General features: G+C 40.9%; 1 protein-coding gene across 1 annotated transcript in view; it reads right to left on the bottom strand.

The window, feature by feature from the left end:
* Positions 1–3,063: 3,063 nt before the first annotated feature.
* syt1a (synaptotagmin Ia) overlaps positions 3,064–18,419 on the bottom strand; it is a 167,492-nt gene continuing 152,136 nt past the window's right edge. The window contains exons 10-12 of the mRNA XM_044020704.1: positions 15,068–15,185; positions 7,876–8,009; positions 3,064–6,899 (exon numbers count right to left, since the gene is read on the bottom strand). Of these exons, the coding sequence (XP_043876639.1) occupies positions 6,693–6,899; positions 7,876–8,009; positions 15,068–15,185 (459 nt within the window). The 3' untranslated portion in view covers positions 3,064–6,692. The remainder of the gene's footprint in view (positions 6,900–7,875; positions 8,010–15,067; positions 15,186–18,419) is intronic.

Genomic DNA, 18,419 nt, shown 5'->3' with positions numbered 1-18,419 from the left:
GATGATGCTGTCAACTCCGCCCCGGATCAGCTGCAACACAAAACGGTCAAGAGTCGAGCGACCACCGCGGGCAGCGTTAGCACGAGCTAAAGAAGCTACTGTCAACTGTGTGTGTGAGATAGTGGGTGTGTGCGGCCTCAGCGGGGCGTTGCCCCGGTCTGTTTTCTACCACAGTCATATTTACTTTAATCCACAACGTGACTCATTCAAAATTCCTGTGGAAACTTAAGGCCCCGAGTTTTTCCAACAACTGGGGGGAAACAGTCAACGTTAGCTAACAGCAGCGCGCACATAGTTCTAACTTAAAATAACGGCGAGTGCGTGAACTTTTCATGAAAGTTTACTTACGCCAATGATGTAGGACAACATGTTCAGTCCGTGTTCACTGCGGCAGGTTAGTAAACGAGCGTAAAATCCAGCACCAGGTGCGTCAACGCAGTAGCAACAACTCACTCACTGTGACACAGCTGCTGTACGAGCTGTCATGGAAACAAGCTAGCTGCAGAAACTACGCACTTCCTGTCACAATTTTACAAAACAAAAACATTGAGTTCACAAACATTGCTTACATTTACAAAATAATACATTACTGGGTGACTTAGTTCATTATCAAATAATTTATTTAATGTATACATATAAATTATATAACTATAACTAATGATTGCTAATGATTGCGTTATAGTGCGGCCTTGATCTTTTTAAAGTAGGACATGTTTTTACTTCCGGTATGACCACTGCTATTTTTTGCTAACCTGACGGAGAAGTGGCTGCAGAGAGAACTCAAACGTAATGTCCTGTGAGGATTATCAAAATAAAAGCTATTTTCAAATATATATATATATATTTAAGTGTTAAAAAACAAATAAAACCTAAAGAAAATTTAATTAAACGTGTGACCTAGTTGTGTAGGTTAATAATACATATAACCTGGCGTTTTGTCATGTTTTTGGTGTGCTTCACTAAATTGTGTGACATGTTTTATGTCTCAGTACATAGTAATTTAGTAACTTATTTTATTAAATAATGAATTTTAGACACGTTTAATGTAAATGTTCAAATTTAAATGTAAATTCAAAACACGTGACTGAGTGACCTTGACACCAGTATGAGGCTCATACAGTGTGCCATTCTCCTGTTTGTCCTCAAGATGGCAGTAGTGATCTTTCCAAACAGGCTGGTGTGGAAGATGCAAAGAAGCAAATGTCACTAAAACTGGGATTTGTCATGCAAGTCATGTATCCATACACATTTATTTTATTTCAGATATCAGAGGAGGGTTTGTGTATTTGCGATCTATAACCTACCACCACTGTAACACTCACTCACTAATCAATACACATTTTTGTTATTAAATGTCATGTGTAACGTGTATGAGGATTTACTGCCGGTGGAGTGGCTCAGTGGTTAAGACCGGTACCCTGTTTGCAAAAGACATCATGGTCACAAGTTTGACTCCACCCCTGGCTGATTGTACTCAATTCCATTTTAAGTCGCGTTGGATAAAAGCGTCTGCTAAATGACATGTGTAAAGTGTAAAGAGTTCACTTTGTAAAAGTTGGCACGTTCCATTTGTAGTCGGAACTCGGAATTTTCCAACTAAGAAACTCGGAGCAACCTCACAAACCTCTTTCACCAACTTTACTCGTTCGTTGTTCGGCACGGAATCTCACGTCATCAGTGGAGAGCGAGGGGACTTGACGTTAGTCTACGTACATCAAGCAATGCAGGGCATGAAACAGTAGGTGGCGTCGTAACAAACAAGAGAGACATTTACCTAAATATCAAGTGAACGTCAAGAACTTTCAAAAGGATTTCAAGGACCTGTGGGAACCCTGATTGCAAAGGTGTGCGGGTCAATAAAGACAAAAACATGACACACGTTTCTGTATCAACAGGAAATAAAACTTTTTTTTTATTTTTTATTTATTGATCATTTGTGTGTATATGAAGTTATATAACAACAGTCAGAAAACTCCACAGAGTGAATCACTACACAAAGTGAAAAATGGAAAAAAACTGTCAAAACAACAACAAAAAAACCCCCAGAAGAATAAGAAGAAAGGTATACACAGCAAATATAACTGTCAGCGCGGCTCGCCGGCAACCGGAGCGAGCGATATGGCAAGGAAAAAACACCCCAAACAGTTTCTACGAGAATCACAGAGAGAAAAAGTTTTCCACGCACAAAATACTCAAGCAGGCAGTTGATATACACAAAGGCAACTAGGATCTTTCTACAGCATCAGATTCTAATACTTTACACAGCTTTGTTTCTGAAAGGTCAGTGTTGGCTTTTTGTGTGCCGGCGTCACTGCAGAGAGAAATCGTAAAGTTCCTCGTCACATGGAGAGTTCTGGGTGTGGGTTTATTTTGTAAAGGTTTTTTTCTACGAACTCTGGTAGGAAATTGTAATAAAAGGAGCATTGCGCTGCAGTGCATGGCTTTTTGCGTTGTGGGTGAGTCTTTTTTTTTTTCACTCACAAACCTCCCAAACTGTTGGGTGATGCAATGCTGCCCGTTACTCAATTCCCCTGATACAACCTGGTTTGATCAGTACAATTATTTTACTCATCCCCCATTTTAGATCTGAAGCTGTGCTGGAAATCAGGAAAAACATAAATCATTCAATAAAAATGCTCCCTCTAGTGGAGAGGGAGTGGGAGTGCAGCTGTATTGGAATGCTATCAGACAGCGGGGAGTTTGTTTTTACCCCACAAAGGGATTGGAAAATGAATCCATAAATAATAAGTTGAAAAAAATACAAACAAAATGACAAAAACATTTTTGAACTGAAAGTGCAAAGTACATCTAATCTCACGGTTAAAGTAATCTACACCAACACACAGTCCATACTGTACATTCAGTTTTCACCTCAAATATAAAACTTTAAATTAACAAGAAAAACAAAAGCATGAGGAGAAAATGATGCTGATGACATTTAGTGTATGGCTGATAGATATAGATATATATATAGGTAGATATAGATGCGGCTGAATAATCCTATTCATGTCACTTCATATTTAAGTGATGTAAATATGTACATGGCTTTTTTTTTATTTTTTATTTTAAATAAGTGGGGGATTATGTGAGTGCAGAACGCGGTTTGGTATTTTAAACTGATAACTCCCTGAAACGTCTGGTGCTGGAACTGTGAGCAAGAAGAAAACAAAAAAAAAAAAAGACAAAAAAACGGGAGGGAACCGTACGCCGAGGTCGACGGGCGCCAAGCTCCGACTTATAGACAAATCCGGCAAAGAAGCGGAAGTGAGCGAGTGAGACACCATTACTGCTGTGGCATCTTCCTACTTTTACCTGTTTTTGTCTCATTTTTCTTTTGCAATGATGCAGCTAGATGGCGGTACACACACAAATCGCCGGGCCGGATTTGTCTATATGAGCTGAATCTACGTGTGCTGTGTCCTAACCATGTCTCTGGGAGGTCAGCGTACTTGAAGGCCAACGGATCTATCTGGTTTTTAAGAAAATAAAAACAACAACATCGGGAAAACGAGCAACGAGAATGATCAGTTGTCCGACTTTGCATAGCAGCTCATTTTGTTGTGACCCGGAAACTATCACTATCGTTACCGATACTTTCTGTTATATAGTATCTTAACCATCATAGAATTTTATATTCTATCCGTGCAAATCTTCCGTACAGAAAAATGGGGTCGACTGTATAACAGACAAAATAAGCTATGCTCGTTTTCATTTTCTTACAAACAAAGACCTGTTAGCCGTCACATACACGGACCCTGGTAAGGAAAGGAATTTCTTTTGAAAAACGAAACATCTCTCGGGACTGGGATGAATCTGGACAACGTCGCCCATTTGAACACAATGGAATGAACACATAAATATTGCACGGTGCTCAACAAAACGCTGTGTGAAGCGACTCGCTAACGCTCGGGATTAAAATGGCGTTCCACCTCTTTCATTTTTTTAAACGTCTTGTTGAATCTGCGGGGACGACACAGCGCTCTCCCTCTCCCTCTCTCTCGTTTCTCTGCATGTAGAAGGGAAAATGGCGTTAAACGCTACGACATCACTACAGAACAAACCTACTGATAAGTCTACATCTCTACACACACACGCACGCACGCGCACACACACGCATACACGGCAGTCACAGTGATACACAAAGCAGTCTTCAGAGACTCCTATGGAATGACACGTAGCTTTTTTTCATAATAGTGCTATCAACTACACAAGAACATTGAAAAACATTTAGAAAGTCCTCCTGAAGCTTAGTATCGAGTATACGCAAGAGGTTCCTCCGAGATAAGAGACTTCAATGGTTTTTCATGGATTACAAACTTATTCCCGTTCCTGATTTGGACCCGTAGTAAAGGACATGATGGACTAAATCGCCTACACAGACCATTAACTTTTACGGTTGTTGTTTTTTTTTCCCGCGCTTCTCTTGGTGTCGCCGTGCAAACAACAGGTAAAACAAACAACGGCTTTTGTTGCTGGCTGATTTGTCGTCACTGCTTTTTCCGCTTAATAATCGATGGATCGATCAAGCAGGAGGATTTCTGGCCCCGCCCCCCCACGGAATTAGATTTGAGTCAATGTTTTTCAAAGACTTTTCACGACGCAAGCAACAAACTTTATGAATTGAGCAAAACAAAATGAACCACACAATCAAAATCCCTTGTTCTTTGCGTTGTGGTTTTTTGTTCGCGATACTGACCATGGGCGGGGCCTTAGGAAGCTGCCTGCTGATTGGCTACCCAAGGTTTCCCCCGTAAGACTGTTAGTTATTATACATTGTCAGATTATTTTTAAGGTATTAGCTTTGTCGAACGTCAGATACTTATAATTATTTTGTCGCATGTCCACGGGGAGTGCCAATCAGCAGGCAGCTTCCTAAAGCCCTGCTATACTTCCGCGCAAAATTCCGAACGAAAAATGTATTTTCAAATCAATGAAATACAATATTTTTGAATGACTAAACCAAATTTGTGTATTTTGAATTTGTGGTTCCTTTTCCGTTTGCTTCTTAAAACGTGTTATGTTATATAATACTGACACAAATCTAATTCCATAGCCCCGCCTCCCCCTGCAGGTGTCCTGAAATAAACCCAACCAACAGAAAAATTCAACGAGCAAGTTCTCGAAGACATCCAGTGCAAAACAGCAGCCACATAGAAGGTTAAAACTGGCAGTAAAACATGGCTCGCTCTAATGTCACTGTGAGAAGGCAACGCAAAAGCAAAGACTGCGATTCGACGGCACCGCTGCAGCCACTGAAGACATTGTTCCCGATAAACCAAAGCTACGACCACGAGCACGTGGGCGGGAGCGTCCGCGACGCCTCCCTGAAAATGGCAGTGTTTAAGAAACTCGCTCCGTCAACTTAACGCAAAGTCTAAACGATTCATCTTCCCTCTCCTCTCCTCTGACTGAAGGCAAGGGGGTAGTGTCAGTAAAGAGCGCCCCCTGGTGTCAGTGAATTTCCCCACCACCCCCCGTCCCCGTCCCCAGCCTTTAGGAAAGATCGTAAAAAAAATCATGCAGGTCACTAAAAATAGTCAAAGACGTTGAAATTTTGCTCTAAAAAATAGTCTTCTTTAAAACCCTCCTGGCCTGAACGCGATATTCCCTACGACATTAACGCAAACAAGATATCGTAAAATTAGCTTAAGGACACAATGGCTACAACTTGGTGCTTTTCTTTTTTTCTTTTTTTTTTAAATCCACACGGGGCCACAAGGTGTTTTTTTTTTGGGAAAAAAAGAGATTTAAAAAAAAACAACAACAAGACAAACCCTTCGTCGTGGTGAATGATTTAAAACGTGGGCCTGTTTTTAACCGCAGGAAAACTCAAACGCGCGGTGGTTTCGTGCCGACTATTGTTTCCCGGAGATCATGTGCATCGAGCCGAACTTTTACCTAAGTACAAAAAGTCATAAGAAATCATGTGCTTGTATTATTTCCAGCAGCATAATCGTAGTTTTTACCCCCACTGAACCATAGTAGTTAATGGCCTCGTATGTACGTATATTTGGAGATTAGTATGAGTGTGTATAATATTTTCTGTCATAATCCTCGACATCGTCCTTTTCCCACTAGCAGGTCAGAATTTTTGTTTTATCTCTTCCCATCTGGAATGCAATAAGGTAATAAGGTAGAATTTCTTTTTAAATCCTGGGATGTATATATATATGTATATATATATATATATAATATTGGCTTTCCTCTATATCTGCATTTACAGAATTTAAAATAGAACATCTTATTAAAAACATCGAGATATACACAGATTAAGAAACGGGTAACAACATACAAACACATAAACTAGAAATCATTTTTGTCTGCATACGCAATAATATATATACAACTGTGTGGTGCAATAAATTCTTTCAGTCATGCGCTATCTATACAGATCATATTGCTTAAAAGAAGTGGGGGACGGGGCATTTGGTCAGGGGCGGGGTCGATGTGGTGACGGAGAACGAACGGCGGAATCAAACTGGAACAAGAAACGCGTTAAAAAACACAAAAGTAGAAGGGGGAGGGAAAAAAAGCACAGGGCGTTTCAACAGCTGTGTGAAATCAGGAGGCGGGGCTAAACAGGAGGGCGGGGGGGAGGGGCTCACATGGATGGACCCATATATCACTGAGGTATTTACACATAACTGGCTAAAGAGTACTACAAGGCAGGCGCTTGAAAGGGGCCCCCCCATCTATTTCTTGGTGGAGAGCTGAGCGTCCACCTCCTCCTCGGGCTTCAGCACGTGCCACTGGGCGATGGGTCTCCGCGGGTTGGCCAGCATGTCGGACCAGTGGCGCAGCTCCGTCCCCGAGCTGTTCAGGCCCACGAAGACTTTGCCGATGGCGTCGTTCTTGCCGATCTTGTCATAGTCCAGAACGGTTATAACGATTTGCACTTTCTGTGGACGAAGGGGTAAGAGGGGGGAGAGATGAGTCAGTGACTCTGATGAGCATCACGATAATCAGGACGTCTGGATTTATGTTGGATTTTATGACTAGGATCGTCAAAATAAAAGTTCTTTTCCAAGATAACTGCTACTTTTTAATATCTCTGACACTACAGCTAAAGCTAATGCTAATCATGCTTTAGCTGCTCTTATAGTTTTAGAATTGTATTGACCAATAAAAGATTACAGACAAATACTCATCTTCCTCTGCTAATGCCAAAACTACTGCTTGTACTACAAAAATACTACCTACTTATACTACAACTGCTACTGTTGATGTTACAGCTAAAGCTAATGCTAATCATACTTTAGCTGCTCTTATAGTTTTAGAATTGTATTGACCAATAAAAGATTACAGACAAATACTCATCTTCCTCTGCTAATGCTAAAACTACTGCTTGTACTACAAAAATACTATCTACTTATACTACAACTGCTACTGTTGATGCTGTAGCTAAAGCTAATGCTAATGGTACTTTTGCTGCTGTACCACTAAAACTACTACATCTTTACTAGTATTGGTGGGAACATGTGGAAAATGCATAGTAAAGATAGTGTAGATTGAATCAAGAGTAGATTTTTATTAAAAGGGCTACAACCTGTTTTTCTTTGTTTTTTGCACAGCAAAGTCACTCAAAACTCCAAAAAAAATCCTTAAAATCCTTCTTCCGTATTGATTTGGGAAAACATCAAGGTGTAATAAAAAAGTGCATGGAATCGCATGCACAAATTTCTGATTTAGTCTGATTTAAGCTCACTGTTTTTATTACACTGTTATGATGAAAAGACTCTAAACTGATTATTTGGTCAATGAGCTCCCACTTATCGTTTTTGTGTGAAACCAAACACTCCTGGAGAAATCTAATTATTCACTCAAAAGTTTCGGAGGGCGCTAACGTAAAACGAAACGAAAGAGAGAGAATCATACCTGGATTTGTTCGAATGGGACCTCAAAGCTAAAAGACTCATTGTAGTAAGGGTTCAGGGTGTTCTTCTTGATTGTCGTCTTCTTCTTCTTCAGCCGCTTGCCGTTCTGCATCAGGTCTTTGCGTATTTCTGAAGCTTTTGTGTTTGTTTTTGCTCGAGTTGTTTCTCTGGACTTTGACGAGACACAGTTCTTCCTACTCGAGGTTCGCCTGACACGAGCGGAGGTGGGGTCTTTTGTTATGAGCGATGATTAGACAGCCGCCTGCGTCCATCACAGAGACCGAAAAACAAGGACGGCGGTGTTTGTCTCGTGTCACCAGGAGACATTGCACACAGGCAGTGATTTCCCTACATTGCGCTAGTAAAGCGAGCACAGGATGGAGTATGACTGTAAAGACAAAGACGAGTCCTGTTCTTTAGTCTAAATGCTGATAGAGCTGACAGTTTTTCTGAACGACAACAAAAGCGTCACATAACGAGCTCTCGCTGCCGTTTCACACATACATTAAATGACCCGGGGAAGCAGAGTTTTCCTCATTTGGGCTCAAACTGAAACGTATTCATCTTCCTCATAAAGTGACAACGGCTGCTCTCAGCAGGAGAGTAATAATGGACACCCACTCCATTAGCTGCCTGCTACCTTTTCACTCATCTCTCTGTCATTTACTTATTCCGCAGGGTTTTTTTTTGCTCCAGTCACGCACTGATTTTTGTGGTTTTTCTCCCGACAATCATGTCCGGATGAGTCTGCACTCGTCGTTATCCCGTAAAACAAAATAGAGAAATTGGATGAAAGATTAAAGGGGACGAGATTGTTCGGCGTTAGCCAGAAATCCTGTGACTTAAAGGTCCAGTGTGTGATGCTGCGTCAACCAGAGCATTGTTGCGCGCTCTGTTGTGGAAACAGGAAAATACTTGGAGCTCCCGAATTTCAACCCGTTAAGTTTTAATTAATCCCCTTAGGGAAAGTATTCCTCTGCATTTTTGACCCATCCTAGAATTAGGAGCATCAGGGGTACCCCAGCCCTTTTTTTGGCCGGGCGGGGATTGGAACCAACAACCTTCCGGTTACAAGTCAAGTACCCTTTCCACTTGGCCACAGGCGAGCGCATCGTCAGTGTCACGTTTGGGAAAGCGCTCTTTGCATTAGCGACGTGTGTGCTATCGGACACATTCCAACAGTTTCTGAAAGCTGAGAACTTGCACTTCGAAGCACAACCATGTGGTTATTACGGTCATTTCACTGACACACACTCGGAGAAGAGATCATAGAATTTCATCAAATAATGTTTAATAGCAATTTAATAATCAAATGTTGTTTTTCTTGACTTTAAACTGTTAAGACGCTCTTTTAATATACAGTAAATATTGTATAATAACTGCCAGGTGTTGAAAGTTCAAAGTGTTCTGGAATAACGGGCAAAAGCACTTACTCGCAGGACATAAAAAAGCACAAAAAAAGGCCAGACGGCCATTTTTGAGGCTTGGGTTAAGGGTTAACGCGACGGTGACGGTGAGTTGTTGTGAAACCACACAAGACGACGTTTCCACAAGAGATGACGTGTCGTACATAAAGCAAGGCCCGTGTCTAAAGTACATATAAAAGGTTAAGACTATGAAGACTGAAATAGACAAAAAAAAAACAGGCCTTTCATTTCTCGCTGAAAGTGAAAATTGTCTCTGGGAGATTTGATGGAAAAACACTCTTTGGCATTTTCAACAAACCAGAATTAGAACAATTCTTTTCTTTTTTTCTTCACCTCCTGCCACTCTTTCAAACTCAGCAACGAGTGAATAATCCTGCAAGAGTGCGGTTCACAACGTCACACTTGGGAAAAGGTGCAAATTAAGAGGCGGAGAGGTGAAATTACCACATTCTCCAGTTTTCTATTTTACATGACTAACATATCTGCAAAAAAAAAAACCACAAAAAAACAGGTGTCAGTGGGTATTTTGAGGAGTGGAAATGTGCTTTCTCATCTTAGCTCATTCAAAACTCATATGGCATTTTGGACAATGAGGATCTATTCTGGCCACTAGGGGGCTAGTCGAGTAAAAAAACTGTCTATTCAGTAGATACAAACATGAGAACACAGTCAATTTTGCCGTGTTAAAGTCCATCCATCCATTTTCTACCTCTTTATCCTCCACAGGGGTTGATATAGGGCGATACGCTTTAAATCAAAACATTAAAACAACCTAAAAATTAAATAAACTTAAACGCGCGTTGATGACTCCAGAGCAAAGACAATAAAACAAACAATATTAAAGTGCGCACACAGTCATGTGCTGCCCTCTTATACTGTTAAAGGCGCCTGAATAATCACAACACAACAGCTGAATGGGAATCTGCGAGATAACCCCTTTCTCTGGCTTAAAAAAAAGAGAAGAAGAAATAAAAACACCTGTGGCGCCACATCGCTGCCATCCAGACGCTCTTATCTCTCTGGGCAGCAGACGAGAGTTGAGCATTATTGAGTTTTCTGGAGGCTCGTTGTACCTCATATCCGGCCCATTTTGCCGTCTCATCCCAGACGGATGTAATCTCTCCCATTTTTATGGATGAATGGCGGACAGCGCCGCAACCGACGCCGCCGCGCTGCCTCACATGCGAGGGGGGGACGGGGGGGGATGGGGCGGTGTTACTAGTCTGAGTCCTGGTTCCATGGTTTTATGACTGCGACTGCGCGGACATCAGTGGTCCATATGTGTCCCTCAGGAGTGTGGACGCACGCCGGTGGATAAGTGATGAGCACTTAAATCAGCTGCACAGTTAAGTGGAGCGACCAAAGCGGCCTAATTTTTACGGTGGTTACTCAGTTTGGGTCGTAACCTCGGTGACTCGTGTGAATTACACGGAGCAACTATAACACTTTATTACACTTTATGGACAGTGTGTGCCAGCAGTGGACCAGCAGCTTCTGTGTCAGCATGAGCTCAAAACACCGATTTTCTTGAAGTGTCCTTTTCCAACGGGGTTTTGACAGATTTTAGCCAAGCAACAAAGATGCTTCACCTCATAAAATCGACGCCAGCTCACACCTACGATACCTTTACACAGAACTTTTAAGGCTTCTACACCAACGTTTGGCAACCGTCAGTCTCTCACAACCAAAGTCCATAGAGAAAATCAGCAATTTAAACACTCCTCATTCGATTTTCTCAATGGAGTTTGGTGCAGGAGAGTGAGCGGTTTACGGATTTCCACATGGAAAAGACGTATTCTTAAGGTATTGACTTAAGTTAGTGTAGATTTTATTTGGTTAAGAGGTCAACGCTGTCCCTGTGTTCCCCGCCGAATGATAATGTGTCTCAAAAATCAAACATCAAATAGTCTCCGGTTGTGTCTGTGTTCGCTGCGAGAGTGCGGGCGTGAGGGTGAAGGCAGAGTTGTGTCAAACGAGCGACCAATACAAGCCGGGTTAAATATAGCCCGCTTGTCATTTCAGCTCTACTCGCATCAATTTGGATTTGCCATGGTGGGTGCACCCAGTGGTGACTGTCGCTTTAGTTTTACACACTCAGCTCAGCAGCGGCTCTCACACACACACACACACACGTGTTGACAGTGAAGTCTCACATATCCCACGTGAACGTCAGATGATAGAATCCTAATTATGTGGGAGTGTGGAAATCCTTCTCTTTGCATTTGCATTTATTATATAAAGCACACGGCCGGACGAAAGAAGCGCCGCTCTCTCTAATCGCCTTTCTTCTCTCGGGCCCGTTTCATTTTAACGATGCTTTACACACACTCGGAGAAGGAATAAGCAGAGGAATAAAAACAAATAACCCACACCCAGAAAAAAACGCCCAGCCAGCAGCGAGGATTGATGGTGAGCTGGAGAAGCAGGTCGAGGCAGTGTGGCTCCATTACGGCCCGACACAGTGCCTGTGTGCTTTAATAACCTCCCTCAGTGTGGGTCATTACCTGGCTCTGTGCCGCGCCTCGCAGCCTTCTGGGACTTCGTCAGCGGGCACAAAGAAGGCGGGACAAAAAAAAACCAACACACTTTTGCTGCCACTGCCTCGATAAGCCATTTAGCCTTTGTGTCCAACACATTTGGAGTCTGACTCACATCGCATACTGTACGGAAAGGATCCCCACCGGTGGACATACAGGGGACGTTTTTAACCACAGCTGCACAAAATAAAATGATTCATCTGTGGGAAGAGACGTTCACTCGTTTACTGCGTTTTTGCAGAAGTGTAAAGTCTGATGGAAACTTGTTTATCACCTTGTTTATTTGTATATGTACTGTATGTATATCTGTATGTCTTCTCATTGAAATCTGACTTAACGAAGGCTAAATACAGACCGCCAGCTACGTTGTTCAAATCTGATTCATTACAGATTAGATTTTATGGTTGTCTGCCCTTTTTACGCATTAGCATAAATATCTATATTTCATGCTTCATCAGCAACAAAAGAAAACAACACATTTGTAAGATCACTCTGTATTTAAGCTACGATGAGCTAAGACAAGTTAAGATTTGATCAAATGAACTAAATTAAGTTAAGATAAGATGAGCTAAAATAAGATAAGATAGGGCTAATATGTGCTAAAAGGGTAAGCACATAGTCAAGCTAAGGTGAGCTGGCATAAATTAAGTAGTTGATAGTAGTACTGTGATAAGTTAAGATGAGCTTAAAAAAAGAAAATTGAGCTAAGCTAAGATAAAATGAGCTAACATAGGCTAAGATAATACAATACAAAAAAAGCTATGTTAAGCTGAACTAAGATGAGAAAAGACGAGCTAAGTTACGATGACCTAAAATAAGCTATGTTAAGGGGAGCTAATTAATAAGCTAAGATTAACTAAAAAATAAAGATAAGCTAAGATGGGCTCAAATAAGATAAGCTAAAACATGAGCTAAAATACATACTTACACATACATAAAAAAAACAACTAAACTAAGATAAGATAAGACAGGATAAGATAAAGAGGAAAACACTCAGGGATTGTTTGATTTTGCTTCATCCGTTCAGCTATGATTCACTCATGCAGCGTGAACACATGAGGTGAACAGTATCTCTGACCCAGGGTCACACACAGATACAGCGGTGACACAAATCTAAGTTTGAAAACTTGATGATGAGATTTCTCCGGCTTGAGTCAGTGTGGATGTTTAATGGGACTATACATTACCGAGGAGTTCTCCAAAGTGGAATGAGGAGGAACTTTGTCAGTAATGAGGCTGGGATTATTTTGAGACGACAGCTAAAGAGCATGGTGCTCATTACATCGCCCAAGTCGAGCCGCAGCTACACGGGGAAAAAAAAAGTATGGCAATTTACAAATATTATTTTAAAGGCATTTTTTTTTTATTTTTAACAAACCCAGTGCCGGGGTAGATTTGGAGCAATGTTTCATGAGGAGCCAATCAAAAGAATTATTTCTGATTATACATTGGTTAATGATAATACCACCATCTTCCTCTGCGAGCCATAATTAGGCGCGGTAAACAGGATGACAATTGAGGAGAAGGCCGATCCCAGGCCATCAATTACTTGTCCACCTCCTTAAGCTCCGACTGAGCCGCCTTGTAGATGCGGGCTAATTATTGTTATTAGAGACCTGCCCATTATTTCATCTGTCTGCACTTTTAGGTGCAGTTGCGGCGGCGTCTCCCAGAGCAGGAGCGCCACCGCCACCGCCGCCGCCGTGAACCAGCAAACGCTTCACAAATCACAACTCCAGCTGTAATTTGGAGTATATTCTGGTTGCGTGTAATTAGAAACGTGCACCGTGTTATTACCGCGTGCTGATAATTCACCCTGGAAACCCCACACATGGATAAAACACGCTCAAATTAAAAGGTGACGTTACAGGACAGGCGGTGTCAAACTGTCCCCCAAGCTTTTCTTCATAAACTTGTGAAGTGATAGACTTTTGCTGGTGCCAAATGGATGCTGGAGCTGGACTGACAGTTACTGTGTTACTGTAGTGCAGTGATGTTTTGAGGCTGATGTGGAAAGAGAAAGGTAAGTGGAACTGGAATTAAATGTCAAAGGAGAGGGGAGGAGAGCGGTCAGATGATCAGCTGTGTTTGTCTGCAGGTGAATGTGTTACCATCAAACATTTAAATCGTGCACCATAAATACTCTCAAGTATTTATAAAAACACTGTATAATTGAAGTAATTCCAATGATTTCCATGTGGAATTGTAACGTTCTCCTCCAAATTATTCTTAAGAATGCTTTTAAAACCACTTACAAGTGCAAGTATGAATAAAAAGTTTGGACTGTAAACCCTAGAAAGGTATTATTCACCAATTATTATGAGATTTTATTCATTAATTCTCAAATGCTGCATGTATTCAATACACACTAATTAAAAGTCTTATGATAAGTACTCAGTTAATCATTTCTTTAAGTCCATTTCATTTTTAAGAATCTGACATTTTCAAAAAAGGAAATGTGGTTACACTAAAAGAATTAAGACATTTATAAACATAATTTAATACCTTTTTCATTAAATGGAATACTGAATTGACTCTTTTCAGTAATTCATGATTACTGTGTTCATTAGGCTGCATTTTACATTAGAGTTGAATAAAGTTTCAACAGCACTGTTTCCCAAAGACTGGGTTGGGACCCCCAGTTGGCCCACAGGATCATTTTTCAGGGTCCCCAAAACAAATTGGTCTGACCTTTTAGTTAAGAGTTATGTGTGAAAGTTTTACAGGTGCAAAATTAAGTTTTACCAAACATTTCTGGGAAATACTTAAGTGTAGTTTATACTATTTCCTTTATTCATTTGGGTAACTAAGTGTATTGTTGATGCTACGTCAGAGCAAAACTGTGTCACATTTATTCCTTCTTTTCCTCAACACTGGTGTGGATCCCACTGAGATGCATTATTTGAAAGACATCGCTGGCAAATTGTGTGTGTTTCCTTCTCCTCGTCAAAGTAAAACGTCAACAATTCTGTTTAAATCCCATTTTCCCCCTCATTGTTTACATTGGATTTGTTTTTTTAGAGGCTGTTTGTGACGTGTCTCCCTTTAGTGTCACCACTGGTGCGCGTTACAGTCATTAGTGGCTGCATGTGCATTTTTCACACAACATTAGGTCCAAACCCTGCAGTTTCTTTAGGATCTGACATTTTTCTTTGAAATAATCCTAACCAGTGTCAGTGTTTGGGGTTTGAGGTGAAATATAACGGACAGAAAAACGAATTCTCCTCACCTGACAAGCCTCCCACGTCCATTTTCTTCAGGTTCTTGGCCTCGAGGATGACCACGGTCAGCTTGCCAGCGGTGGGCACGTATCGCAGCGAGAAGCAGATGTCGCCCAGTTTCTCTTGCTGTCAGAGAAGCACAAAAAACAGAACAGAGAGTTTAAAACAGCACCTGCTACATCCAGATTTACCGCCTCACTTGTTTGTGGCAGATGCTCGGGCTCGATGAGAGGTGGAAATACTAAATTCCCCTTCAAAGGACACTGGAAATTGTTCAGTCAACCAAATCTGAAAACCATGATTGCCTTTCAGTTTTTGACGTGTGTGTGTGTGTGTTTATTTGGTTCTGCTCCACACAAAAAATAGTGAGAAAGTGGGAAGAAGTGAAGTGAAAATGCACAGTAAGTGTTGGCTGAAGTTAGAGTTCTGAAACGACTGCACTGTGAACCAAATTTAGCCGTCAGGCTTTTATCTAAGACTAATTAAAACATCATCACAATCACACTATTCCTGTTTTAGCCGCTTTGTGCTTAGTTTTTAAAGCCAAACAATGACATGTTCTCGCACAAAGCCAAGTTACATTTCGCAAAATGTGCTTTTTCTGTGGTTTGTGCAAAACTCCATCCTGAAAAATAAGTGGCGACTCCAGATTTAATCAATAATAATATGCTCTGTAACAAAGAAAATATTAATCATTAAACCCATCTTTGAATGCAACATTCATAGCATTTACATTTTAAACGTAAAAATGGTGTGACATGTAACTTAACTTTTCTTCCTTTCACCCCAACCAGCCTAGGCAGATGCTGCACATCTTTAAGTCTGGTTCAACAGGAGATTTGTTCCTTATACACAATACATTTTGATTTAATTAATGGTTTCAAAAGGGTAACAGAACCTTGTACTGATACTGGTGTGAGTTTTTAAGGTTTATCAGCCACAAAAAGTCATATCGAGCCATTTCTTGAACTCGGTGGTCCAGAAGTCGAGTGCAGATACTTCAGTTTAGGTCGTCATAGCCAGTGTATGTTTACGCCACATCTGTACCATCATATCAAACGTAATTTAATTTGATTTAGACAAAGTCCTCGTAAAGAGACAACCATAGTCTTTGACGGCATGAATGTCCACAATCGTCCGTGACATCTCTCTTCTCAGGAAGTCGTAACCGGATTACCGTCGATGTACGTGCACCGCAAACAGGAATTAATAAAACGGAGGGAGATCAGATTTGAGAGATTTTGCACACGCACGCATGTTTTTTTTGCTCTAATTGTACGCCCACGACTGTGTCTGTCCACAAGCTGTCGTCGGCGTTCGTCATCGCGTCAGCCAGCTGTCTGCCGTCCTGTGGCACTAATGGACAAATTAATTCAAAACACAGGAAAGCTAGATTATCAATCAAGTCTAATTGAATTTGGATTCAAGTGGCTGGAAATACGACGGGGAGCGCTAATAACGCAGCTGCTGCTACTTTAACCAACATTTACGCCGTATGTTACAAAAACATGGCCTTTTTACAGGAATTGACAGCATATTGGACAATTACTCCTAACAAGAGCACTCGGAGAGCACTGTGGGTTTGACAGGGGTTAAAACATGCGGCCTGGATCTTTCCAAAGTCTAAAAATACAGCGGCCAACCAAAATGTTGAACTTTTCCTTTGACCCTGAGACTTAATTCAAGTAAATATATTGTCATTTAATGCAGTAAGTAATTAAATGACCACGACCCACAGACCCACTGGTTTTTAAGTTGCCACAAATACATTTTTCAGTCTTTCACTTGAAGGTTTATTCCAGGATTTTTCTACCTGGGCCCTGGGTCTGAAAAAAAGACTTAGTAAAGTTAAGTGACACTAGTGTAGTCACTGCTGCTGTATTGCAGACACTTTTACACATGAAATGACTGGAAATGTCTTGTTTACCTATTGAAATTAATATTGTTACAGAAATGTAATAAATGTAGTAAAAAAAATCAGTAAGAAATGTACATGCAATTTCTTTATATTGTGTGTTAGGTCACACTAGTTTGTTATCTTCAAAAAGTAAGTCCCCATTTAAAAAGTTTAGGAAACGTTGATTTACTACATAATGTATTTAAAGGCTTAGCTCTTTTTAATCTTCTGAAATCTCATCTTTTCACTCTTGCTTTTAATCCTGATGCTGTCGGATTGTACAACACTGTTTTTACATTTGTAATTTGTCGCTTACTTTGTCTTATTTTCTGTATTAAACACTGTTTTGCCTCATCTAAACCTTTTACTTCTGCAAACTCCTGTTATTATAAATGTTCTATATAAACGTCTTTTGGCTATACTTCTTAACGCAGACAGAGGCTTCGGGTCACACCGATCTCACTTCTGCTATGCTAGCGGACTTTATCGCTAACACGTTAGCATTTAAGCTAGCGGACTTCAAACAGATTAATTATTTAGCGGCTGCAAGAGAGCAGGTCGTCACATTATGAGGCCTCGAAAATCGCTAATTGACGTTTTTGCAATCAGAAGTTCAGAAGCGTCACCTGCAAAAGGCTCCTATTGGACGACACCAGCTGTCAATCACACTCCTCCGTACTTTATCATTTATTTTACTCTACATGGGAACAAATCTAAAAAACGGACACCTTGTGCTATTGGAGAAGATGTAAAACTAGCAAAGGAGACAATTAACTCCTCAGGAAAATGCTTACCAACGTTAAAAATCATTTAAGTAAAAAGCTCTTTCACCACATAGACTTTCGTCTACTTCCGTTTCTTTTGTAGCCAGCAGAGTCGCCCCCTAGAGACTGTTTAAAATGTTATTTTTTTGTGTTATTGTCCCCAGAATGGACACAGAAGACTACAGTCAATGGACTTGACTTTAAATGGCAAATTTGTCAGGTGCAATTTTTAGCGACTGGAGCAAAAACAACATCCACCACAGTTGTCACTTCTATACATTCACGTTTTCACACACAAACTGATTATTATAACTTTAACATAATAGGTATATGTTAATCATAACATACAATAATTACAGTCAAAGAATGGCCTGCGTGATATTCGGCATACATTCAGCAGCCATGTGAAGTATCATGATGCCCTTAAACTCAAACAACAGCGCTCGCCATTCAGCACTGTTATAATTAACCTTTAAATCAAACCAATGTAATGCAAAAAAAACAAGGTTCCCCTGGCAACATGTGCTATATGCCATGACATTTACCATGAAAATTGAATCTCCTGAACTGCTGCCTGGAAAGTCACACTTGTGTTAATTGAAGGGGAAGTGTGGACATCTGATTAAGTGACATTTCCAGGAGAGATGGATTACATCGGCCATGGCCGGCGCCCCGCCTGCGTCTGCGGCTCGAGCGCAA

This window comes from Solea senegalensis, linkage group LG3 (assembly GCF_019176455.1).
Source record: "Solea senegalensis isolate Sse05_10M linkage group LG3, IFAPA_SoseM_1, whole genome shotgun sequence".
In the NCBI taxonomy this organism is placed as follows: Eukaryota; Metazoa; Chordata; class Actinopteri; order Pleuronectiformes; family Soleidae; genus Solea; species Solea senegalensis.
The sequence above is the reverse complement of the archived record's forward strand: the minus strand, read 5'-3'. Positions and strand labels throughout refer to the sequence as shown.